Below are 27294 nucleotides of genomic sequence, written 5' to 3' on the forward strand. Positions count from 1 at the left end.
AACTTTCACTTTAAGAAGGCGCGTCTACGCTGCAGTCAGTGTGTTTATTACCATCCTTAAAGTGGCACATGGAAACCATCGCTGCTTTCTGCAGCATGGCACAAATCTAGACTTACACATTCTGTCTTACTCTGTGTGAGGAAATGCTTTGGAGAAACTGATCGGAGTGTATTCCTGTGGCTTGTCTTGACTATTTGTATCTTGTTAGTAGCAGCAGCACCTTCAGTGAATGCTGCAGCGAGGAGCTCCTCACAGCGAGCCGAGGAGGAGGAAGGATCGGCGGATTCACGCAGACAGAGAGGCAGGGTAGTGGTGGTGGTGGTGGTGGTGGGCTGCTCTGGACGAGACGAGACATGAAATAGTCACCGGCAGAGAGAGAGAGAGAGAGCCGTCAGAGGTGAAGCACATTGTGAGTGAAATGGAGGCACCGCCGTGGACGAGCTGCTGCGAGCGCACCTTGGACAACCGGGAATAACCGAGCAGTTATCCGGTGCTGGGGATGGCAGCATCCAGCAACTCAAGCCTCTCAGGTTCATCTGTGTCCTCCGGTAAGAGTTACCCATACTCACACTAGACATGTAAGATATAGGTTCATAATAATAATAATAACAATACGCTAATAATAATAATAATAATAGGCCCTTATAATAATAATATGACAGTCCTTTGTGGGGAGTTTATAATTTTGCTTGTCTCTGTGCTTTGAAATGTATGCCTTTTTATTTTTCTTAAAGGTCCCATATTATAAAAAAAAGTGTGATTTTCATGTTTATTTTTTAATAAAGCAGGCTTATATAAATACTGTGAAAGTATCGAAACACTCAATCCACAGGGAAATACACACAGCCCGTATTCAGAAACTCTGCATTTGAAACAAGCTGTCAGGATTTCTGCCCGTTCGTGATGTCACGAATATACAATATTTAGATCCTTGACGCAATTTTGAAACGTAAAACATTCTAAATGTGTCACAGTTTATTCCTGGTTGCAGTGTATGTGAATGTCAGGAAGTAAACATGGACCCAAACTGTTGACTAGCAATGTTAATGCAATTCTGTTGCAATTCCGTCAAAATGCGCTAAAACGGAGCATTTCAGACAGAGGGTAAATACCGGTAAATTCAGGTCGACAGTATGAGGAAAATAAAGTGTTTTTTTAACATTAAAGCATGTAAACATGTTCTAGTAGAAACACAAAATACAAGTATGAACCTGAAAATGAGCATAATATATGACCTTTAAATCAAACTTTTTTCATTATTTTGCATAACCCCAACATGCATATTTCTCCATCTGCATCTCACACATGCTTGGTTAAAGCATTAAACAAACCTATTATTACAGTAGCCTCCAGTGACTTGCTGTGATTTAGGATTAATGATGAAGTGAAAAGTATCACCATCACCATCTGCTAGGTTAAGTGGTGGAAAACATTAGAGGGGAAAGGACACCTTTCATGTGCAGACTAGGTATTGAGATGCAGTCAATATGATGATGTTGGTTTGGATGTTATCATTAGATTCCATAATGCCCTTATTGACTTTCCACTTGGCTGGCTGTAAGGATTATCTTTGGCATGTGTAATCTACCATTTTCCCAAAACGCAGCACCAGGCTTCTGTAAAAAAAAAAAAAAATGATAATATGCTCTGGTTCAGTGACATAATACAGTTCATACTGCCACAGTGTGCACAAAACTTCAATCAAATCCCTTTTTGCATATAATGTGGTATAGCTCAGCAAGTCGCATTTATTATATATTTGTAAAAAAAAAAAAAAAAAGAAGAATTTCAAGGTTGAATTTTCACAGAATGAGAACAGAAAGTGGGTTAGCAGCTGTTCAAACAAACCCAGAGTGAAATAGCAGCTCCATGCTTGTCTCAGTGTATATCCCATTCTGTGTTGATAAAGCGTATGTTTGCCAGGGTATAAAGTACAAACTCCACTATCACAGCAGCACTGTTTGATGTGGAAGCCCCGCCAACATCCAGAGGCGTGTGAGTGTGTGTGACAGAGAGGCAGCGTGTGTGACAAGGGGAGGGAGAGGCTGTTTATAATACCAGGCTCAGCACTTTGGTTTATGTTCCACCAATATTTTACATTTTACTGTGAAGAGTCTAGGAAATGTGGAGCAATACGGTTTTCCACCTACAAAAAAAATTGAACATCACACGGCAAAGCTATAGGTTTATTACAGGGTGAGGACATCGTATAGTATACATAATGTTTGTTTTACTCTCTCTGCATCCTAACCACACAGCAGAGTCACATTTCCTTTAGGTATTGCCCAATGGGAGGGACAGTTTCCAAGCTGATATAGCCTGTGGCAACCACAATGCTTCACAGAGCATTATCTCATGTGTGCGTTTCAGAAAGCAGCGGATTTACTGTTTGACCACTGCTGCTTTAAGAGGAAAGTCTTTTCTCTCTGTGGCATTGGAGGGCTGTCATTACTTTTGGGCTCTCAATATAATTATCAGAGGTTACAAGCTGCGCTGCTGCCAGGGATAGAGTGGTTGTCACAAGGGTATTATTATTTTCATGCGGAGCTCTTTGGCAGTCAGACACAACATTTGAATAATCTTGTCTATGAGGCATATGACTGAAAAATGAATCTCGGCTGAATTCCTGCTCCATATATTAGGTCGTCGGTTCTGGCTGCAAACAAAGTGCTTTTGGTGTAGTTATTCCAGCTGCTTCTGATGAAATAAGTCTGTCTAGTAATCTTGTTTGGAGGCTGTTGCTCGGGGCAGAGCATGTAAATAAAGTTCATCCAACTTGTGTCACTGAGTGATGGCAGCTTTTTGTGCTGAGTATTGATTTATGATAGTGGCAACGATGATTATATTACGGGAGCAGACATTGATTTATTTTCTGTGCTTCCTGCAGATTATTGAAATGAAGGAACAATGGCATGCACACACGAACGCAGAGTATGTATAGACTTCCACAGTCTGTAACTGCAGCCTTAATGCACAGGTGCATGGTAGTAAACGTACCCTAAAGTTTTTAAGGCCAGTCATAATAAGGTAACAGTTGAACCGAGAGGATTGCAACAAGATTGCAGAATATATGTTGCAATCTCTTCCTTTCCCTGGAAAGATATTTTCTGGCTCTTCCTCTAGATCTGGGAGATTCCTACACATTCTTGGCACGGGCGGGCACTGAAGCATGTACTGTACCAGCAGCACACCGTTTGCCAGACGGCTCCGGGAAATAAAGCTTTGAAAATAAATTGAGGGATAGAGCATGAAAGTATGCCTTCAGCTCCCGGCCCTTAAATGACAAAATTGGTCAGGGAGGCAGAATTACAGCCATGTATTACAGAGAGACTGTCTGCTCAACACGATCCTGCACATGTGTCTGGCAAATGCTGCTGCTCACCTCGAGAAATCTTTCCACCGCATCTATTTCTTGTCCTTACCAGAGTAAATCATGTCGGACTGGATTTGTGTCATGTCTGCTGACTGACTGAAATGATCTGCATGTTTCACAGAATCAGCCAGGGGCAAGTTCGTCCCCCAAGTATTTCATTTCTGGTTGAACACATCCCAGTAGTCAATCCTGTATTAATCACAACAACAGACTCACTCAGTTGCAGACACAGAATCAAATTACTAAATTGCACTTTTACACTTTTCCCCAAATCGAAACTCAGCTGCAATTCTTGTTAACAAAAAAACATACAGTTTCCCTAACGGTGTCCACACAAACAAGCTCCAGAGAGGCTCCCTCATACCTGTCACATATTATCTGGTCAGCACTAAGGCTGTGTTGAAATGCTTGTTTTGGACCAGTTAAATACACAGATGGTCTCCCTGCTGCAGCTCTGCTGCATCCCACTGACACCACAGTGTGTGTGTGTGTGTGTGTGCGTGTGTGTGTGTGTGTGTGTGTGTGTGTGTGTCTTTATGTGAGGTCTGCATGTACTATATCTGTATCTGAGTACTCCAGAATGTGTTATTTATTTATATGAATAATACTGTCTATAAATTACATTGAGGCTTTAAAATATATGTTTATCTATTTTTTTTTCTCTTTTAATCAAGGGGTAATTAAGTTATTATTTGAAATTGTATCAAGTCTGTCAAATGGCCAATTCAAATCTATTTACTTCCCTAGCCAAGCTTAGTTACTTTTGCCATTTCAGGGCCTTTAGAGAGCGATGTTTTGAAGGAATAAATGACTATGATACCCTACACTCAAGGAAAATGAGAAAAAAAATGTTTTTTTTCAATAAAGGTTTATCTATTTTTTTCCCTTCCAGAACATCTAAGTATTGAAAATAGGAAAACAACAAGTATAAGTAATAGTATTACTAATAACATTCACAAATTGGACCAAGGACCCCCATTTGATAAGATGTTGTCCCAGGGTCCCCCCTCTGATGTGTTATTACAGAAAGTGTGTGAAACCCATGAGCAAAATAATCATATATTCTGTCATTGTGTTACTTATGAATGAAAATTATAGTGAAAATAAATCATTCCCCTTTTTGCTTGGGACCCCCTGGAACCCCCTTAAGGACCCCTGGGGTTCCCCACTTTGAGAACCACTGATCTAAGTCATCGAGGTAGCCCAATGGTAGACAAGGCCACTTTTTATGAGTGGCTTGTTTAGTTCCTGCAGAGCAGAGAAGAATATACAGGCACCAATGCCAACTTGGTCATCATTATCATCATTGCTCAGTCAAGGTCACGATAACAATGACCCTCAGGATCAGTGTCACAAGAAGAGACGGTGATCTCAAAGGATGTCATTATCGCCTGAAATGAAACAAGATTGGAGATCCACCAAAACACACAAAATACCACAAACTCACCTTCGGACAAACCCAACCCCAACATAGATGAGCAGGTGCATATAGACCTTGAAAAGATTGGACATATAAACTACCTGGTTTTTCGTTTTCTCATAAGGAGACTGACTCATTTCCACTAGTGTTTAAATCTGTAATGCTAACGAGTTGATAGCGAGTCTGGTTTTAAGGCGCCTGTGATTCATTTTCGACCTCTTCTTTTTAGCTGTTAGGATAGATGTGTTGCCAGTATGTTGCTATTAGACAGCATAGAAGATATGGTGCAGTGACAGCTGTGCAACTTGTATTTCATGTGTTGGCAGATGGACCTTGAAGTCACATCTAGTATCAATTAGTAACCAGCAAAGGGAGGAGAGGATAGATGTTTTTATCACTGGAGTCCAGCATAAATGTTCTTCTACTGGCAGATTTTAAGTGTTGAGAAACAGGAAACATCTCAAATGCACACAGAGTAATAAGACTTATGTCTGTAGTGTTCAAAGAAAATGTCATCATTATTTATTATCCAATCTATCCTGGTGTTTCTGTCTTTTAGAAATCATATAAGCTCCTTTCTCTTTGGCAAAATCCAGGTTGTTAGAAAAGAGAAATCTCTGGTCTCATATTCAAAAAGCCTGTCCCATGGTGCATCAATGTGCCAAGCATTTCAGGTTCTCGTGTCCCAATCCTGAAGACCATGTGGGTATGTTTACCTGGCTTCTGTTAAACATCATGTCGGCACACACCTGATCTGTATTACCCGCCAGCTGGCAGGGTCCTGAAAACACAAGAGTACAAACACAGCAATCAAAAATGAATGTAAGTAAATACAATTTACATCTCACAACCCACAGGAAGACTTTGCTCCTGATTTATGATGATGTGAACACATTCCTGAAATATATGATGGCGCCATTATATTCGCTGGAAAAGAGTTAGAGAGGTGATGAAGTGAATGCCCTGTAGCGACTGATAATTTACCCACCGGCTAAAGTAATGACTTGTCATAAAGCGTGTCACTAAACGACTCAAAAATGTGGCGAAATTTGCGAACCGTACTACATTACCAGTAATGTAATAAAATGTCTGGCCCTCATTGTGACATAAATGGTGCGGCATATTTTTACTCATAATGATCTTGTCAAAATTTTTTAACCACATCTCACACTACAGCAACTCTATATGTTGACGAAGGTCAAGAGATGTGGTTAAAAGCTTTGGGAAACAAACTGGAACTGAGAATTTTTATGTCAAGCTTCTGTTTCCAAGGTCGAGTATGAACCTCCAAACTCAAGTTACGATGTTGCTTCTGTATTATGTTACAAAAAAAAAGCTATAATTATATATCGCAATATTTCTGTTAACTCATGAGTTACAGTTCAACAGAAAGTAATGATCGTTCCTCTAATAACATTCATTTACTGCAATTTAGCAATTTCTTAACAGGTTTGGACCCATTGGCAGAAACATTTTATTTGCATATCTAAATGTTACTGCATGTCCTACATGTTCACACGGTGAGACAACCATGCAGTATCAAACACGGCGTTCTATAGGTATTACATACGCGGATGACACTAAATGCCAAATGCATGACATAGCTGACAATGAATGATTCATCTGCCTCTCAGATGTTTAGTGTAATATCTCTCATTAAACTCCCAGCACCACTGCTGAAGGACTCAACTGACTGCGTGAATAATGAATCATGTTGGTCCAGAAGATACATGTTGCTCATTTAAAACATTCCTTTGCACTCATCAGCAGATTGACGCCACACCCCTCTGGCCAGAGGGGAAAAGACATGAAACGTACCTGAGAGGGCGTGAAAACCAGTGAGCACTTGTTGGATGTGGGCGCTGACGTACGGGCAAACAAATTGTGAAAGTTACTCATAAAATGCATCAATGTAAAAACCGTGTCAGTAGCTCTCTTATAAGTCTCTGCACATTCTTGTGCTATATTTAACTGTTTAACTGACAGCACATGAAGAGCAGGCAGGCAATCAGAGTATTTCCTCCATGCTGGTTTTCTCTGCTCACTGCAGCAGGAGTTATCAAACACAACCAGAAGCTCATCATTGCTTCTCATCATAATAGCGTTGTTACTTTGGAAAGAGATGAATTAATCACACAGGAAAGACGAGAGGTGCATATGATCAAATGTTGAATAATTATGTAAATTATGAAAAAGCAGCTCGACTGAGAAGTGGATGTTTTGAGTGTACACGTTGTTGCTGAAGCCCTCCACAGAGTGTCTGCCTTCAAATACATTTAAATAGGCTTCAGGCTCAGCTTGCTGATGTGTGGCCAGCCAAGCTGCCTCAGAAAATGTATTGTCCTAACGCTGAAGCTTTGTCACTGCGTATTGCACTGGCAACAGTCTGAAAGATTTATTCCACTGCGGCTTGTTTAAAGAATGTGATTTCATCTGGTCGGCTGCCAAATACTCGCTTTTCAATCTGATGCTTTTTAATGACGAATGGCATTTCAGTCTGGAAGTCAGCAGCAGCTTCGGCTCGGAAAAGGGGGCTCTTAAGGGTCGATTCTGATGCAAACACCAGCGCGCACACACACACACGTACACACACGTGCAAATACATTAGGCTACACTGTACATACCCTCTCTCAACCAAACATACACATATATGCACACGCACAAAGACGAACGCAGCAAAAAAAAAAAAACATCAAAAAGAATCTGTAAGCAGCTCAGAGTTTGCGCGCCGTCTGATGATCAGGGAGAATTTAAAATTCTGGAGCAGCCAAGGGGTTCTTCCTCCCAAAGATACGGCTATTAATTGTGTTGCCCTCCATTACTCACCAGTCAGAGGCATTCAATAAAATAATTACCGGCGGGTGTTTGCTTTGGTGACAAAGAGAATATGTGATGAATGAAGCTCGCCTAAGACGACTATCCCCTGAGATAACGTCTGCTCTAGAGTCTGTGCACATGAAAAAAAAAAAAAAAAAATCTTCTTCAGCACATAAAACAATAACTTGTGTCGAGGTATAACGAATACATGGTTGGCAACAAGTCTAGAGCCTTTCATGACCTGTGCAGAGTCGTGTTTAATATCACTCATTATAGTGAAAAAAAGGCAGGTGTCAACAGAGAAGATATAAAGACGTCTGTGTCAAGTCATTTCATTTATCTGGGTAGATTGATGTCAGTCCAAATAAAACTCCCCACTAGTTTATTTAAGGTGACACAACAAATAGAATAGTTTTATATTGACTTGAAGCTACGTATTCAGCTGCAACCTAGACTGTAAAATACCCACAAAAACAACAAACACCAGTAGAAATGGTGTAATTGACAACTATGTAATGTTACATGGCTGGCAACGTTTTTGGTGATATTATGCTGCTGTTAGAAAGTTTCATGTCCGCCTTTATCCTGATGAGCTCTGAGAGGAGCCACACCTGGGTGAGCCTAATCAGAACACAATCAGGGCTCCTATAAATAGGACGGGAGGAGAAGAAGAACATTTCTCTGTTTGCCTGCTACCAGCCACACTGTTCCCCTGTCTTCATCGAGTGTGTCTTCTAAAATAAAACATGTGATGAGGTGGGAAATGCAACTGAAATAAAGTCCTTTTTGGTGGAAAAAAACAAACATTGTTCAGGTGACCAAAGTGGCAAGGGCTTGAGACTCTGGACATTTAGACAATGGATGTGAGGCAACCAGAAACAGGGAGAGAGAGAGACAGGAAATTCCACCATGAAGGGACTTAATTTCAGTTGCGTTTCCCCTTTAAACTCATCACATGTTTTATTTTAGAAGATGCACTCGATGAAGACGGGGATAGCAGGAGAGGGCAAACAGAAATCTTCTTCTCCTCCTCCCCTCCTACTTTTAGGAGCCCTGATTGTGTTCTCATTGAGCTCACCTGTGCTTAGTTCAGAGTCAACTAGGCACAGGTGAGCCTGTGGCTGCTCTCAGGGCTCATTAAGATAATGTCAGACATGAAACGGTTTCTATCAGCTGCATATGGATGGATAGGGAAATAACCGGTATGGAGCAGATCATGTTTCACCAGCCCTTTCCCAACAATAGTACAGACAGATTGGTTGTTGTCTGTCTCTATGTGTCAGCCCTGTGATAGGCTGACGACCTGTCCAGGGTGTACCCCGCCTTCGCCCAATGTCAACTGGGATCGGCTCCATCTGGATGGATGGATGGATGGATGGATGGATGGATGGATGGATGGTTGTTGTATATTGTAACAATATATTCAATGTCTGTTGTGTCTGCACATGTGTCAGACAAGCAGAGGTGCTTGACACACAGACATCTGTATTGATTGTCCTTGAAGCAGACGCACTGATTAGAAGTGTATTCACTGGTGCATCGTACAGTGTGAAGAAGGCCATATGCATAATTATAACAGAGAGATGAACAACAGTGACATAACCGTGGCGAAGGGCTCCCAGTCAGTCCACTGGGAAAGGGAGAGAAATAGAGATTTTAATGAGAGAAAGCAGGGCACACAGTCTATTAACACCGCCGTCAGTTAATAACAGACACCTGCTTTATGTTTGTGTTTTACAGACCCTGAGGATTACCAACCGCCCATATGGAAGTCCTACTGTGAGTAATTCATTCATTTGATATGCTGATTAGCCATGTTTGTGCCCGACTTGACCTGACTTTGGCCTTTAGTGTGTTCTCTTTAAATAACTGCACATTTATTTGTGATCTATAAATAACAAAGACACATTTTTTCTATACTTGGAAGAATTGGGTTTTTTTGTACATAGTACAATTAGATACACTGCAGGTTCCAAAAGGCAAACACACACGCATTAAAGGCACAAACACACTCTCCCACACAACACACTCACACATGCACAAATGCAAAACAGCGGATTCCTGATCTCTGAGTAAAATAGGTTACCATCACCCGGGGAAAATAGGATTTTCTACCTGCAAAGAGGCTCAGCTGAAATAGGGTCCTCAGGACACCCACCTCATTATACAATGTGTTTGCCATGTGGGAGGAAATAGGTTGACTCCCCAGAATATATGTGCTGCACAAATCATTTCAGCTGGAAACTGTGTCTGCCCTTGCAGTGATTACAGTTTAACCAATTACAATTTAAACCTTTTATATACATTTTTTTTCCTGTAATTAAAGGTCTCTTCTGTATAATTGTCCAATAATGCTGCTTTTCTAAAGTCTCCTGTCTTCTCCTCACTCCTCTGGTCCTCTGCTGGGGTATTTTTAGAGCTCACTGTGTCACAGGAATGGATGATGTCCAGATCTTGCTGGTTGGCTTAAGTCAGCCTGACAAAACATGAAAATTCACAGTCAGGAGTCTTCCTTCCCCGGCCTGGAGAATCTGCTGTGGCGAAGACTTAGCTCAACCTCACACAGCAATTTCTGTGCTGTAGTACCGCTTGTTAGAAATGAGGACACTGTTGTTGTCGTCCTCATCCACATCTCACAAGGTTATAGACTGCCAAACGCACATCTAGGAGCGAATGCACTGACGTATAAAACAGTAATGACTGTTATTCTGTTGATATGGCAGGATTTTTATACGGAGTCTGGTTTGGAAATGTGACAGTGTGTCAGATAATAGAGAAACTTCTAGACGCATGATGTATTTAAAATTGGAAGGAATGAACCACACTCAGCTGCGGATTTCTCTGTTGAGGTAATATTTCTATCCTGACAGACCGCAGCATTGCTTCGGCTTCTCTCACTTTTTATTCACTAATTGTAATGCGCTTATTCTGTGAGGCTGCTGAGGTGTTTGTGGCGATTACTCCGACCGGCACAAATCCCTCAATTCCATTTTCACTTTGCTTCACTGATTTACTTCAAGTTCTCCCAATACCTTAAGTACATCTAATACAGAGAAGCTTGGATTCGCGGCATGTGTGTATTTAGACGTGTAAGTATTTGGGTTTTGCAGCAGCACTTGTAAGTGCACATTAGGTAAGTACACAGCAGGTCTTAATTCACACAAATGGATTGCAGATATATGGCTCCTGTCATGTAAACCACTGACTGCTTAGCTTTGCATATATAAGCTAATGGCTCCTGTTGTACTTTGTTACCTTTGCTCTGAGTCCGAGCTGCAGTCAGAAGCTATATAGACTGAAGGCTGTTAAGTGAAGGTATTGTTTGATGTCCAGGAGCGTCCAGTGTCTGAAAGCAGCACTACATCATTTTCTGTGTCTTAAGTGTGCATTGAGGTTGTTATTTTGGTAACAAATCTACAAAATGTATGTAATTACAACTTGCACTGAGCTGTGTACATAACTCACAGGGGAAGAGGGCCTTAATTAACATTCATGTGTTTCTCTAACAGTGTACCAGCTACAGCAGGAAGCCCCGAGACCAAAGAGGATCACATGTCCTCAGGAGGTCAGTACATCCGTAAATCTGTATGCAGTAGGCCGGGGGATTTCAAAGTCTGAGACTGTGGGCCCCCCATCTCCCCTTTAATTTAGTTTTCCTCACTTCCAGTTCCATTTCAATGGTTATTTGATTCCACATACACTCAACAATTGAGCCAAGGTAGCTGTTTTTTTTTTAATTTGTGCAATATAACATTACAAAAACACATAGGGCAATTGGACAGTGTTAAAACAGACAGACAAATACAGTACACTACACCAGTTTATATTGAAGTGGGAGAGTGAATTCGGTGTTGTGACGTGACATGTAAGACTATGTGAGGTATGCTTGCCTTGCAACGAGGACGATTATTGGATATTGAGTAATGATGAAGAAAAGAGGGAAAAAGACAAGGTAGGGAGGATAACGAATAATGATAAGTAGTAGTAATGATTTAAACTGACGATGTGGGTGGTTGTTGTTGTTTTTTTGAGCCAAGATAGCCTAATATTACTGTGTGACATAACTTCAGACTACACCAAATACATAAAAAAGGTCTGTCCTGCGGCATTTATTGTATTGTTGCTGACTCTGGGAAAGTGTGAAAAACAGTAAAATGCCCCCAAACTACTACATCTCTGAACTATCTCTTTAACTGGATCACACACATGTAGGTTATTCTGTGATCTTCTTTTGATAACTAATGTAATATTTTTGTACACTTCCATTCACTGAGCCTCCTGTGAAACTGTTTGCAGCCCCCTTGGGGAGGCCCGCCTCAAACCTCTGCGGTAGACTACTGTATAGGCCTTTAAAAGATTGGTTTCATTTTCTTATTAAACAATAATAGCAAATGTCACATTCTCAGAAACCAACAGAGAGTCTATAGAGTCAACCTCACATTTGAGAAGCTGGAAACAGCAGTTGTTTGGTATTTTACCATCAAAGACTCATTGATGAATTGAGTAATTCTTTCAGCATTACAACTGTATATCATTGAAATGAAATACACAAACCACAGATACAAAAAGTCATAATAATAACACTTCATTTATATTTCATACTTGCTTCCAAAACCAGTCTAACAGACTACAGCCACACTGCATACTCAGTTTTCACTCTCAGGTTTTAGCTCGGAAAAACATTCACCAAGAAATGATTGAGTCTGGCAGCTGGAAGCCAGACCAATCAGTGACCTATGGAGAGAGACTCGCTGCTTCTTGAGACTCCCACACCTCATGAGTAACTGTTTAAACTCGGTGCAATTCTATTGTTAGAAAAGTAAGCGTGATCCTGCAACTGCATGCCTTACTCTTTGCTTTAGATTGATTAAATACTATCTCCTTCTGTCTGCAGGAGAGAACTGATAATCATCTGTTATGTAGCTTAACCTAGTGAGCAACCTCTGGGTCTGAAAAGTGAAGCCAATGTTGAAGTGCCTTACACTTGCATTCTTTCTAGTAGCCAGCAGGGGGCGACTCCTCTGGTTGCAAAAAGAAGTCTGATTGTATAGAAGTCTATGAGAAAACTTCTTACTTGATTTATTACCTCAGTAAACATTGTAAACATGAGTTTATGGACTTAATCACTAATTCCAAGTCTTCTTCAATACAGCATGATGTTCATTTAGTGAATTATGGTCCCATTTAGAGTCCAATAAACCATAGAGCAGGGTATGCAGTTTAGGGCGTGGCTACCTTGTGATTGACAGGTTGCTACCACGGCGTTGTCCGGTCTGGGAGTTGTCTGTGTTTTCGTCTTACTACTTTAAGCCTTTCACAGTGTGTTTTCAGTTCATGACAGTTAATTGTAACATTTTGGTTGCCCAAAAATGTCTTATTCAGCATTCGGTTGTACTTAGCTCCACGCTCTCGTGTCACTTCTGGTTGCAAAATACCAAGATGACGAAGGCCAAAATTACGAACTGGAGGCTTCAAAACCGCAGTCCGCAAACCAAGGGGTGACATCACAGTGACTACGCTGAAAAGAGGGGATTTTATACTAATAAGACAATAACTTTGGATGATATCCACTTGATTTGTCTAACTCAGACAGCTCATAGCTCAGACACCCCGATGACTTACATTGAAAGCACATTAGAAAGTGATCGAAAGGGAATAATTACAGCAAGCAAAAACTTGTTTCAGTGTCCAATATGGGCACCTGACTATCGTTTAAAGAGTAACAAGTATAGTAACTCCATGCAAGAAGCAGTAACACTGTGGATGGACAGCATATACTTTATTCCCTGAGCTATGTGAATAAAGCGTAGGAACAAGTTACTAAACTTGTTACTGCCCTCGCTGAGAGAACTGTCAAGCTTCTATTGTACAGCCTACCAGAAAATGATGCATGTCTCATCCAATTTTGAGTCTTGCCACGCTATGATGAGCAAAGTGAAAGTTGTGGGCTGACTTTGTGAGATTAGCGGCTACCCGTTAATTCAAAGCACGAAATGATGTTTGACATATTACCAAATCCACTGTGAGTTTTAAAAAGAGACTCTACACTATCATCTGTAAAAGTGAATGGAGTGGTTTGGATAATAAAAATGTTAGATGACATGTACAAGATGAGATTTTTTTTTTTTAGCCATATCCTTTAATTTGTAATGCAGACACACTACACACCCTGGCGTGACACGGTAACACACTAAATATTAATTCTTTGCAGCTGGCCATCTATCAGCAGCTGTTTTCTTGCACTGCCTCTAATTCATCTCCACACTCTGTGATTTGGCTCTATGGTGTGGTAGCTGCGAATAGACGTGGGGGCACAGATGGAGATAATCTGTCCTGTGGTGTGGACTCCTTTATCTTTTCACACAGGCTGTAAGAACAATTCGCAGAGCCATTTAATTGAGCTTTCATATCATATAGCTCCAGCCAATATGTCTTCTTCTGCTTTTACAGATGGAGAACAGACCCAAATACTACGGCAGAGAGTGAGTGCAACTTCAAATATTACTGAGCAGAGAATGGTTTTATTTATCATTGCTGCCTTGCATCAGATGTGGTTTGGGTTTAAGTGGGTGTATTTTGTGTGTCTCTTTGCTTTGGTAAGAGCCTGGAAGTAAATCTCTCTGTGTGTTTGAGGATGAAATGACATTGGAGGAAGATTTATACGCACTGCATGATCTTTTTTTTTCAACAGGTTTCATGGCATGATCTCTCGAGAATATGCAGATGAGCTTCTGGCGGGAGCAGAGGGTGCTTACCTCATCAGGGAGAGCCAAAGACAGCCAGGGACACACACCTTGGCCTTAAGGTACCAACACCATCAGTATGCAGCACAGAATCCCCCGAAAGGTCGGCCTTATCAGCAGCCCAGTCCTCGCTCTGTCGCCTCCTTGTTCACTTTTATTCCTCCACTCAACCGACTCCACCTCTGCTCATCCTCTGTCTTCATGTATCTCTATCCAGGTTCGGGCACCAGACCCTCAACTACAGATTGTTCTATGACGGGAAGCACTTTGTCGGAGAGAAGAGGTTCGAGTCGGTCCATGACCTCGTGACGGACGCCCTCATCACTCTCTACATCGAGACCAAGGCGGCGGAGTACATCGCCAAAATGACCACTAACCCCATCTACGAGCATCTCGGTTACACGTCGTTGCTCAAGGACAAGATGGTGCACAGGCTGAGCCGCGGACGCACGGAGCCACGCAGGGTCACCTTCCAGAGAGATGAAAGGGTGAGTTTTTATGACTGATCGTGTACATTAAGTGTACTGTACTTTTGTGTGTACTGTGGGTGGTGAAGAGTGTTTGAAAGGTATAAAGTTCAAGCATCTACCAAGTCGAATGTCCTTGAGCAAGACGCTGCTTCACAGATGCTTTTGTGCAGCCGACCTGCTCTAGAGTGGAAACGATGAGTCAGTGATTCGATAGACAGAGTCAACAATGTTGATGATCAAATAATTGCGTAATGATTTATCAAGCTGAAATGCTAACTTTCTCACATGTGCTGCTCTTGTCTGTTTTTATATCATTTTGAAGGATTAGTTCAACATCTTGGGAAATTGGCTCATTAAGTTTCTTAGGGTTAGAGGAGTAGATCGATACTCTCATGTTTGTTTGGTAATTATGGAGCTACAGCCGGTTATCTTAACTTAGCCTACTGGAAATGGGGGGGGGGAGGAAACAGCTTGTCTGCCTCTGTCCAAAGGTAACAAAATACATGTACCAGCACCTCCAGATCACAGGTTATATGCCATTTGTTTAATCCCAGATGTAAACACGACATATTGAGGTGTTACGTCGGCACTATTTCTAGTAACTTCCTTTAGTTTCATTGTCACCGTGAGGTTACCAGGCAAGATCCATGAGAGCGGTATCGATTATTGATCGATATCAGTATCGGTATCTCCTCTAACATGAAAGCAAATAAGCGTATTCCCCAAAATGTCAAAACTATTGCTTTGAATTTAATATCTTTGAGTTTTGGTCTGTTGATTTTGACAAAGCAAGCAAATTGAAGATGCAACTTTGGCCTCTGGTAAAATTGTGATGGGCCTTTTTATACTATTATCTGACATTTTGGAGACTAACTAGTGAACCGGTGAACAAAAGAAAAAAATAATCAATAGATTCATAGAAATAATTGTTATCTGCAGCGCTATCCTGCGGAAGGAAACCCGCTACAAGAGAGCTTACTCATTACCTCCTTCTAACAATGAGTATTGTTATTCAGAAGTGCTCCATATCCACTATAAAAGAAGTACGTGATTGAAACCAAACTTGAAGTTTGAAAGAATGTCAAAGAACCAGCCTTGAAAACTGTTTTCAATTTGTTATCAAAAGCCGTTAAACTCTTTTAATTTGATCGTCCAAAAACTTCAGTTCATAGTCATAATAAGCCAGAATTATTTTATGATTAGATGTTTTTTATTTTTCTAAAGCTCATTTAGAAAAAAAAACCTCTTCATCATCTCAGTACATGTAGATTATCTGGTACATTTCCCTCAGTCCTGTGACAGATACTGTATAATACCATGATTTTGAGCTACTTCCATGCTGCTGAACACTTCCAGTAGGATGAGAGTGCTGCTACTGAGAGGACACTTTGTCCTGTGAGTGAGACGTACATTATCCCTGTAGCCCCTGGGTGTGTTCACTGCCGCCGTGCTTGGTTGCGTTCACTGAAAGGTAATGATGACCAAGGGGACTGGGACTTTGCTCTGCCTGCCACGCATATCAGACACACTGATCTTGGGTGAGACAAATTGCACATTGTGTTCATTGGCACTTGTGAGCGGTTGTCGGATTAAAGTCTGTGAATGATTTATCAATGAGGAATGAGGAAAGTGTGTTTTTCTTACTGAAGAAGAATCCTAACTATCCTTCCACTAGGTGGCAATATAAGCTTGTTTCCTCCTCTCTTTTTGGCTGGACGATGGCACTAAGATTCACACCCAGCTCCTTTTATTTAAAAATATTTTTTCTTCAGAGATTTGATGAGCTGTATCCTTGATATGTCTCTCAGCTTGAAGACCAGATGTATTGCTTTGGGGATTCTTCAAGATGCCTAAAGTTTGACAGTCAGTGACAGATACATGGCAGGAGCATCAGTTGCAGTATTAATATCACTCTTCAGTTTGGTCTCTGTAGCTTGAAACATGAGCCAATAATACCGCATTTTTTAACCTAATGGCCATCGGTCAGTCTGCAGCAGATTTATAATGGTTTCAAATAGACTTAAAGCTACACATGCCTTTACCAACCTCTAGGAAGCCCTTAGAGCAGAGGACACAAGTGCTCTAAGACACACAGACTAAGCTATGTTTGCTTAACACAGTGCTTTATAGAATAGTGTCCCGCACTGTTGCACTCTGTTTGATTTGCAGCTATAACGTTTGAGATTTTGTGGACTGCAGCCTCCAATTAACCTCCGCTTGGCATCGACGTCTCTGTCTAAATGTCACACATCTCAGCGCTTTTGTCAAACTGACTTCATATTTTCCTCCTGCCAAGTTTTCTGCATGAGGATCTGAGTCACTGACAGCTGCGATGATGGCAAGCAGGCTTTGTCAGACAGCGTTTGAAAACCACCTGCCAGTCAAAAGGGAGAAAAATGTTTTGCTGTCTGCCTCGAATATTATGTTGTCCGAGTAGCAGAGACCCGGCCCTTGACGGCTCGAATCTGTGGTCGCTTTTTGAACTTCGTGTTTACCAATTACACAGCCACGCCCTGGGGCTTTACAGCCACAGTGGCTTCACTGTATAGGCAACATTCACATGTATTTACTCAGTGTAAGGTTGATACCAGCATATTGCCGTGACTGCAAATTCTTGTGTAATTAAAATGCTCCCAGAAGGTGAAAGAAGGAGAGGGGGTGGGGGGGTACTTTACTTTACTCGACCTGTAGATCAACCTCCTGAATTTACTTCTCTTTGCATGTGCAGGATTTTCTCCAGTGGCCAAAAACCTCTGCCACATTCCTCCTGATACTCACCACACTGGTTTAATCTCTGCGGGGCTCTCTTGACAGGCTCGTCTGCTCGCATGCCCTGGAAAGATTTCCAAAGAAATGGTCATGTTGTTTGTTAGGATAATTACCTGTTCTTTCCAGAGAGTTTCACGCTATAAAGATGCAAAAGCAGCCATTGACGTGTTTTAGTTTTTAAATGTAAAAAAAATGCTCCTCACGCCGCATTTTAAGTGTACAGTTCCCGACTTTTATAAGTCGTTATTTAGTTTCAGCCACAGACAGAAAAACAGATCAATCGTCAGTGTTCATTTTTGAATAATGGCCGATATCTTTGACTGCTATACCCTTCACAGTATGTCTATTTTTCTTTTTGTCAGGGATGTTGTTAGGGCTGTTTTGTTTGGGATGTGGGTAGTTGTATCCTGTTGTTTTACTGTGTCAGTGCCCACTGTGCCGTTTTCCCATGATTCCAAGTGCTCAGTCACAACAGAGTCCGCTCAGCTGTGCTTTCACAAAGCCCTGCAGGAATAAAAGAGCCAAGCCACTGAAAAGAAAGCAGGGCTTGTTGTGTGACCACCTTTTGTGTCCTTTCTTCCAAGCTCTTCTTTAAGAGACAAGAAGCCATCTGCCTGCAGACAAAGAGCGCAGCCCTCACCCCCCTCTCCCTCCCTCCAACCTCGCAAGGCTAAAATATCTCCGAGTGGTCTATTCCTCAACTGTCCCGTCAGACTTAGCTGTATTGTATGGTATGGTATGCGTAGGTCTTTTCAAGGAATGCCAACCACAGTGACAAATATCTTCACCTGTCCTGTCACTCTTGCAGCTATCAGACGGTTAACTGTTGCCCTCAGATGCCAGAGACAAAAAGAAAACACAAAAGGCCCACAGCAATTTCTGACTTTGCTACTGGATCTGTAAGCTGCCAATCCTTTCATTTTATCTCAGCTTTGCAGTCGCCCTTTGGGTCTTTTGCTCGCCGCCTCACCACTCTGTTTTTTTCTCCAGCTCTTTATCATCACAAATCCAATGCTTACTGGCTTTATGACCTCTCCTCCGTGTTTAATAAATCAGTTCAACCTTGGTTTTTTTTTTGCCAAGTCTTCCCATGTTCAGGCTTAGCTGTTCTGTAAAATAGCTGTTTGGCATAAAATCTTGCAGATGCTTGTTGTTTGACGTGTAGTTTGCATCTGCTGTCAGTGTTGTGTGCCTCGGTTCAGAGCTTCCTGATTAATTAGAAAAGCCGAAAGCCTTCTGGTGCCGTTTACTGGTTGTTTACAAGCAGAGCTAATAGGGACAAATTCAGCATGAACATAGCAACAGCCCCCCCACTGCCAAAATGCTATACGGCTGCAGACCTGCAAATGAGCCTGCTGTGGGATTTTACTTGGATTTGGGCACTGCGGGATTATTCCCTCCCTGTGTAAGGATTAAGGCAGTAATCCCTCCCCAATCCCAGTTGATGGTCTGGCTCTGCTGGTCCTCTGAGACAAATCACGATTGTGATTGGCAGGAGTAGTCTGCAGTCGGAGTGTCTGAAAGATCCAGTCTGGACGGCAGTGGGGGGAATTCCACCAGCCGACTGACATAGCCGGAGGTCAAGATCTGTTTGAATTACGAGGAGACAGCCTCGGCTCTGTCAGAGCGGAGAATCTTTGGACAGTCTTTGAGCAGTCGGCTGACCCGTTTAGGAGACCCAGCGCTGACTGGGAGCTGCTGGCGATTTGAGTATTATCTCCAGTTAAGTGAAGTGGAGTGTGTCCGGAAGGCAGCGTGCTAATGGGAGTGTGCTCTGTGCTATAAAGAGGGCGTCTGCACTATTGATCCTGCTTTACAGAGTCGGTGAGCTGTGTGAAGCGGTCCTGACAGCACCCGACCGCCCTCACTCTCAACCTCCTGGCCCCTCCCCATCAGGGACCCTGTTCTCTCTCTCTTTTCCTTTCTGGGCGTGTGAAAGAGGGCCATTGTGTGAGGCACACTCCTGCCCTCAGGCCGCCCACTACCAGTCCCATTCCCTCTGCTCTTCTTGCTCGCTGCTGCCACCGGATTCACACCAGATGCAGAGTCAACCCCGTGCTGGCTGTAATCAGTTGCCCTCCTGGGTCAGAGGGGAGTGGAGTGTAGCCGCCGCCGCCTCTGCGCTGGGCTGTTGCCGGCAGCGCCTGCTGCACAGCACCCACGTCTACCCTCCAAATCTTTCCCCAGATGAGATGGAGAGTCTGTGGGAACCCGAGCAGGCGAGCATGGACGCTGAAGAAAACAGAGGAGGGGAGATGATCACCCACAAGACTAAAAGACAGGACAGGAAGCGTCAGGAGCTGCTGGCTTTGGCTCTGGGAGTCAAACTAGGCAGCAAGGGAACGCTTCTGTGGAAGCCTATTAAACTGTTGGCCTCCTGTCCACAGATCACCTCACCTCTGGTGCGACGGAGTGCCTTGAAGGATACACCAGAGAAGCAGTGCTTCTATGAGAAGATACACAACTTCAAGGTGAGCAGGTTTTTGTTCAGAACAGTTTAATGGCTGCTGACAACTTACATTTTGTTCCTATTAACACATTTTCAGCAGTTTTCTATTAACTCTCGCAGTTTTTTTTGCAGTAATCCCTAAGAGTGCTGCATTTACAGATGTGCTTTTGCCTGCCTCAGATGTTTGCTTATCCCATCACAGACCATAGTGTGTGTGTGTTGCTGTTTTGATGAGAACACATGCAGCTGACACCCATATGCACTGAGGGGAACTAATGGATACACTGTGCCTCAACACATTAGCAGAGCCCATTGATTAGCATTGATTTTTAAGCTCTTAGATCCCTTTTTCTTTTAGGCTAGTGATTTTGTAAAAAACAGTTATAGAGTTGAAAAGTATTGTATTGTAGAGTGTAAGTGCATAGTACATTATGGAAAGCAGGATTATGGTTTGTTAAATATACAAAGGAGACTTTAGGGATACTTTGCCTCTGGGCACCTCAACAGTCTTGCAATTGTATCTTGGGTTTCAGTTAACAGGCAGGTTATAATGACCCCCAGCTTTTTGTGTACTCCCCTTTGAAAAAGAACAAAAACCCTCCACTCACCACCTGCCGTATGCCCTCTTCACTCTTCACTCTACTACTACCTATTCAAAGTACCAATGAAGGAGCGTGTGTGTGCACGTGCACGCAGGTGTGTTGCTCCATTTGCCATCTTATCTGAGTTTTTTTAGGGTGTACATCTGTTATTTTGACTTGCAGGCTTGCCTCTGTGCCTGCCCTGCATGTATCTGATTGCCCAGGAGCAGATGCCAGACACATTATAGTAAATCCTTTAATCTGCCTTGTATATACAAATGCTCTCATTTGGCGAGGGGTCCCGTCCACTGTAGCTTGTGATCACAAAGTAATCTCTGTCCAGTACATCAAAAGGGAGTTTCTCCAGTGACTTGCAACATGATGCGTGTGTATGCATAACCATGTCATCTCTGAACCCCAGGTACACACCTTCCGAGGCCCGCACTGGTGCGAGTACTGTGCCAACTTTATGTGGGGCCTCATCGCCCAGGGTGTCCGCTGCTCAGGTAACTATACACTCCAACATCAAAGTTGCATGTCATGTATTACACAGGGAATGTCCCATAAGTCTTGGACTACACGAGTAGTGTATGATCTGTGGCTAACTCTGTCCTGTCACGGATGTTTCAGTTGCATAATCCTCCTGTCAGTGATTCATTAAACACATTCTTCACACACAAACACTTTTATATAATCACAGCTATCGCTCTTTTTGAACCCTCTTCTCTAATCATATACCAACTGAAAGGCCACTAAATGTTTTTCTCTTTACACGCTATTTTCTAATTCCCTTATAACTGGTTACCGTGCAAAGAAATGCCATGTGATGCAGTACGCTGACATCATTTATATCCAAATGTAAGTTGTGTTTCTATGTCAACAGAAATCACAACAAATACAGTATGTAAATGATGATCAAATGCAGGTCAAACACAGGTCAAATGTACCGTAAACCGAAAATAGCAGCAGATCTAAGTGATTGATTGAGAGTTCGGTGGAGTTTTCAAGGCCTCCGTGGTCACAAGACTCGTTCACTGCACAAACACAGTCATGAAACCTATGTGCACTTCAGTGGCTTTCTCCCTAAACAGAGTGTTTGTTGTTGAGACATTTGCCACGCCGATAAGCCGGAGGCAAACACTGGTATCATCAGACACCTCATGTGCTGTGTGAAACAGGAGAGACTTCTTTGCCCGCTCTCACTCCCTGTCTATAGCCTCTATTTTTTTTCTTATCTCCTGCTACACTCTCTCTGCGAGCACCGACTGAGAGCGAGTTCCCCAATCAGCAGACCGGCGTTAACGTCGCTCGGGCAGTAAAAACGTCTTTGTGATGAACAATTTCAGTCGGTCTACAAGTATGTCCCTTTCAAAACCTTCATTCCAATCTGTGGCGCCACACAAGCGCTCTTGCCAGCTGTCCGGCACGCTCCATGTGACTAAAACTACAACAAGAACCCCCCCGCCCGTAGTGCACCGCCGTTATCAACCTTTGGCGCAGTGCACGGAGACGGCTTAGCTGCGGCTGTGCTGTCTGACAGTGCAGTTTATCACTGACTGTGGGAAGCCTTTTCGAACTGCTGTCTTAAGCCTGCTGTGATGGTTGTTACCATCAGTCTGAGACTAATCTCTCTCTCTGTTTATCTCCCTCTTGCTCTTCTAGATTGCGGGCTGAATGTACACAAACAGTGCTCCAAACTGGTTCCCAGCGACTGCCAGCCGGACCTGCGCAGGATAAAGAAAGTCTTCAGCTGTGACCTCACCACGCTTGTCAAAGCTCATAACACGACGCGGCCCATGGTGGTGGACATGTGTATTCGAGAGATAGAGCTGAGAGGTAGGATGCAATTAATCATATTAAAACCAGTGAGCGACCTCCAGGTCTGAAAACTGAAGCCAATGCTGAAGTGCCTTAAAATTGCATTCTTTCTAACAGCCAGCAGGGGGCGACTCCTCTGGTTCCAAAAAGAAGTCTGATTGTATAGAAGTCTATGAGGAAGTGACCCTACTTCTCACTTGATTTATTACCTCAGTAAACATTGTAAACATGAGTTTATGGTCTCAATTGCTAGTTTCAAGTCTTCTTCAATACAGCATGATGTTCATTTAGTAAATTATGGTCTCATTTAGAGTCAAATAGACCATAAAGCAGGGTATGCTTTAGGGCATGGCTACCTTGTGATTGACAGGTCGCTACCACGGCTTTGTCTGCTATGGGAGTTGTCCGTGTTTTCATCTTACAACTTGAACCCTTTCACAGTGTGTTTTCAGTTCATGAAAATTAATTGTAACGATTTGGTCGCCTAAAAATGTCTTGTTCAGCGTTCGGTTGTACTAAGCTCCACCTTCTCATGTCACTTCTGGTTGCAAAAAAAAACAGATGGCGACGGCCAAAATGCTGAACTCAAGGCTTATAAACCGCAGTCCACAAACAAATGGGTGACGTCATTGTGACTACGTCCACTTATTATAAACAGTCTATAATTAAAATCCATCAATCACTTCAGAGAAAGGAAAGCAGAACATAAAGTTTGATTAGTAAATGCTTAACTCAAACAATCAAGTATTCTGCAATTACTTAGCCACAGTTAGAAATGTCACTTTTGAAAACACACTTTTTTAGAATTGGTCTTCTATGATTTTATGAAATTTTATTTGTTTTACTCTTGGTTTTTATGTGTTTTAGTTATTGGCTTTTAGTACATTTCATTATCCTTGTGTTTTAAATGTGTTCTGTGTTTTAGTGTAAAGCACTTTGTAACTGGGTTTTGAAAGGTGCTATATAAATAAAGATTATTTTATTATTATTTTTATTATTATCATTATTATTATTATCATTATTATAAGATACCTATAGACCTTTTCATTGCCATTATGTTGCTAGGGCAGCTTTGGTTCAAGATTACTTCCTGTCAGCTACTGCATTAACAAACATTGCAACAGGAAATACGAAGGGGCTTTAGACTGTTATCAAGTTTGAAAAGATCTTTATTTCCTCAGGCTCATTTTTAATGTCTACGGCGCAGATAGGGAGGCAGGGGAGGTGATAAGAGATAAAAATCCCCCAAAAAACTGAGACAAGCTTTCCAATTTTCTGTTGCAGGTATGAAATCTGAAGGTCTCTACCGGGTGTCTGGCTTCTCAGAGCACATAGAGGATGTGAGGCTCTCCTTTGACCGAGGTTTGTTGACTTCAGATTTATTTGGTCTCTGAGGTTTCAGTTCACGGGTTCACAGCCTACTTTTTAAATGAGAAGCTTGTTTCAGCTGCAGTACGGCACGAAATAGCTCTGCACAAGAACATTCAGCCTTTTATTTATAATTGTATATCAAAATATAAAATGACATGTCAGTCATATATTTTTTTTTGTCATCAACAGATGGTGAAAAGGCTGACATCAGTGCCAGTGCCTATGCAGACATCAACATCATTGCTGGTGCTTTGAAGCTCTACTTAAGAGACCTTCCCATTCCAGTCATTACGTTTGACTTGTACTCAAAATTTATTCAAGCTGCAAGTAAGAGCTCCTCCTCCACTCTGGGCTATTTCCACCCTATTACTGTGTTACTGGTACCCTGCAGTGCTCTGATACTAATCGTGTTACCAATGTGATGTAGAACTTCCAAATGCTGAATCCAGACTGGAGGCCGTCCACGAGAGTCTTCTGCAGCTCCCCCCGGCCCACTACGAGACCCTACGTTACCTGATGGCTCACCTCAAGAGGTCAGTTCATACACACAAGTCAACAACACAAGGACATGCAATGATTTTAGTTCTTTTATGCAAAGAAGTAAGTTCAAATCCCTTGCACAGACCAAAACCAACATTGAATTATTCCTACTAATATTGCATGTCTGGCTAAAGCTTGGTATATCTTCTCTTCTAGCATAACCCTCTGTGCCATATGGTGCCTTCAAATGGAACATGTGAGCTTGTGTTTACAACATGGGAAGTTGTGTACACAATATGCTTGGCGTTCAACCGGTTAAGTCGTGAGAACACCGCTGCTAAGAAACGGCAATATTAACGTTAGAAACCACAGAGGCTAACAATTTAGCAAGCTAGAAAGTGGGTAACATAATGCCGTAAATGCAAAGGGATAATGACAGAGGAAAAAGATGAGGCCGTTGGCAATATCAACATTTTCCTAAGCAATATAAAATTACGAAGAAAAACTGTGACTAAAATTTCAATATATTCACTAATTATGTACCAAAAAATTAACTTTCATGGCCTCCGTCATTTCTGACAACGCCAACAAACACGTCGCAAGTCGGAGCTTTGAGAAACTTTCCACTTACGAGGTTGTGAATACCACAAGAGGGGGGCGTTCATATGGACTCTTATTGTGAACACGACAAACACGACCCCATTTGAAGGCACCAATAGACCTCCATTGATGCTCTACAGGATCTATTCCTTCATATTACAATGAACATGGGCACTGTAGATCCCACATACACCATACTACTGTCATAAATACTCACTAAAGCACCACTTGTGTATTAATGTGCAAGCAATTAGTGTATTAATATGAAAATAGTCCCCAGAAAAGTCAGTATAGGCCCTTTTCACAACAAGCATTTTGACTCATAGATCAAATAAATTATGGCCCACCTAAATGGAAGAGGGCCATAATTAATGTCATTAATTACACCTGTGTTTAACCTGCAATGACATGTCAAAATGCCTGCTGTGAAAAGGGCCTATTACTCATGTTTGTGTAACATTTGCGACTCGTGTACCAAGATTGGGTGGAGGACAAGGAAAAAAGCTCATCAGCTTATCTGTCAACAGGGTTTTTATTTACCCTAACTCACAGTCATTCAGAAAATCAACTCCTTCATGAGCCCAATCACTATTATTGATAACCAAAAATCGACTTGCTGGTTCAAAATACAACAAAAGCTCACCCTGGTGATCTTGGGGTGAGAAACTGAGAGCTCCTCACTCTCTGCATGAGCCACACAAAAACAACATTTTGCTGTTTTTGTATTTTGCCTGATTCAACTTTCACTACAGACTAGTTATCTTGTTTTGTTTTACAGGGTGACACAGTTCGAAAAGGACAATTTAATGAATTCGGAGAACCTTGGGATTGTCTACGGTCCAACGCTCATGCAGCCGCCGGAGCAGAATGCCTTGATAACCCTGAATGACATGAGGCAGCAGAAACTAGTGGTGCAGCTTATGATCGAGCATGAAGATGTCTTATTCTAAGGACTGAGGCATGCAGGCCTTATTACAGAAACGAAGGACGTTTATTTATTCTGTCGTAGAGGAAATTCAAGCCACCTTGACTCTAATGAAGTTTCAGAATAGTTTGTAATCAAATCGAACTTGAAACACTTCTTTTCTCGCATGACTGTTTTAGTTGAAGTTGGTTTTAGTGTTGACATCGTCTTGTTACTGTAGGTTTTGGGTTTTCATACCCAGCCAAGACCATCATTTTTATATGAGGAAAGGATCCAGTATTTTTAACTACCTACAGTGCTGTTCTCTCCTCTCTTTAATTTGAAGACTGTCACTACCTGGTGTAGACTCAGTCATGATGACAACGCTGTGTGAAATCTGCCCCAGGCAGTCCGTCAATCAGTGCTGGTGCTGTGTAAACCAAGCCTCACAGCAGCAGCAGCCGACTTAACGTTCACACATTACATGTGTGCATATTGTGATTTTAGTGGGAACGCTGTTTAACATTGAATTGTAGATAAAATCAGATCATGTGATGATCAATATTTTAACTGTGTGTACTAAAAAAATGAGACAATTGGGCGCTCATGAAGCACTTTTTTGCAACAAGTGTAAAGATTTATTTTGTAAAGATGTTTATTTTTGTCTTTTACTCTGCATCATGTTCTTTTGTCACAATAATATATACTGTTGAGAATGATTGTTGAATTGATGTCTAAATACAAAACTGAGAAGAGACAAAAGAAAATAATCGGAGGAGAGGCAGTTTGTGGATTTTTGCATTTTCATTTGTACTCAGTGTTACGGTGGTGAATACACAGGTGGATTAAAAACTGGTCGTTTGAATTCACATGGCATATTGCAAAGCTCTTCTGCACACATGTTGGTTGCCAGCTTTGTAGTGTTTCCGTTTACATGCTGTAATTTGGGATATTTTCAAGTTTAAAAATATGATCTGGGCCCATTTGTTTTTCTTCATTTTGTATGCCAGTAACATCGCTCGGTGCAGCAGTAAGTTGCCATTCACTTCACAGTGCCATAGGAGTTAATAGTCATTACTACAGCGGCACCGAGCGTGTTTCTTTCACACTTGGTTTGATGTGATTAAGTAAATCCTTTCTACAAATCCATTTTATCAAAATGTATTTTTGTGACGGTTGCAATTAAAAATGTAATTTATCAAATGTTGATTTATTAAAGGAAAGAAAACTTCAGTTTAAAATAGCGTGACTCATTGTACTTTCTCATGAATGTTTGTCCCCATTTAACATCATCTTATCACCACAGTGTGATAGCTGTTTCTTGAGAAGAAAGGCCCAGCCCTGCTCTAGTGATGATTGCTTGTAGCCTGGAGCACAGTGAGTGAATCATAGGTATGTAGTTCACAACCTGTTTTTTTTTTTTATCTGATTTGGATTTCCTCATGTCTAATACTCACACGTCCAGAGTCTCCAGCCCTCGCCACTTTGGTCACTTTAAC

The 27294-nt window shown here is 41.9% G+C and overlaps 1 protein-coding gene across 2 annotated transcripts; it reads left to right on the forward strand.

Annotated features, from left to right (window-relative positions):
* Positions 1–27036, forward strand: chn2 (chimerin 2). Of its 2 annotated transcripts, XM_037784036.1 has the most exons (13): positions 1–548; positions 9351–9389; positions 11120–11175; positions 14061–14092; positions 14302–14415; positions 14571–14841; positions 19980–20063; positions 21044–21128; positions 22285–22458; positions 23725–23802; positions 24001–24138; positions 24239–24344; positions 25670–27036. In XM_037784036.1, the coding sequence occupies exons 1-13, from the start codon at positions 500–502 to the stop codon at positions 25839–25841; spliced, it is 1398 nt and encodes a 465-aa protein (XP_037639964.1). In that variant the 5' UTR covers positions 1–499; the 3' UTR covers positions 25842–27036. The 2 variants fall into 2 exon arrangements, with proteins under 2 accessions (XP_037639964.1, XP_037639965.1); XM_037784037.1 differs by lacking the exons at positions 1–548; positions 9351–9389; positions 11120–11175; positions 14061–14092 and adding an exon at positions 3008–3449 and having other exon boundaries at positions 14352–14415.
* The last annotated feature ends 258 nt before the right edge of the window (positions 27037–27294 follow it).

The sequence above is a fragment of the Sebastes umbrosus genome, chromosome 11 (assembly GCF_015220745.1).
Source record: "Sebastes umbrosus isolate fSebUmb1 chromosome 11, fSebUmb1.pri, whole genome shotgun sequence".
In the NCBI taxonomy this organism is placed as follows: Eukaryota; Metazoa; Chordata; class Actinopteri; order Perciformes; family Sebastidae; genus Sebastes; species Sebastes umbrosus.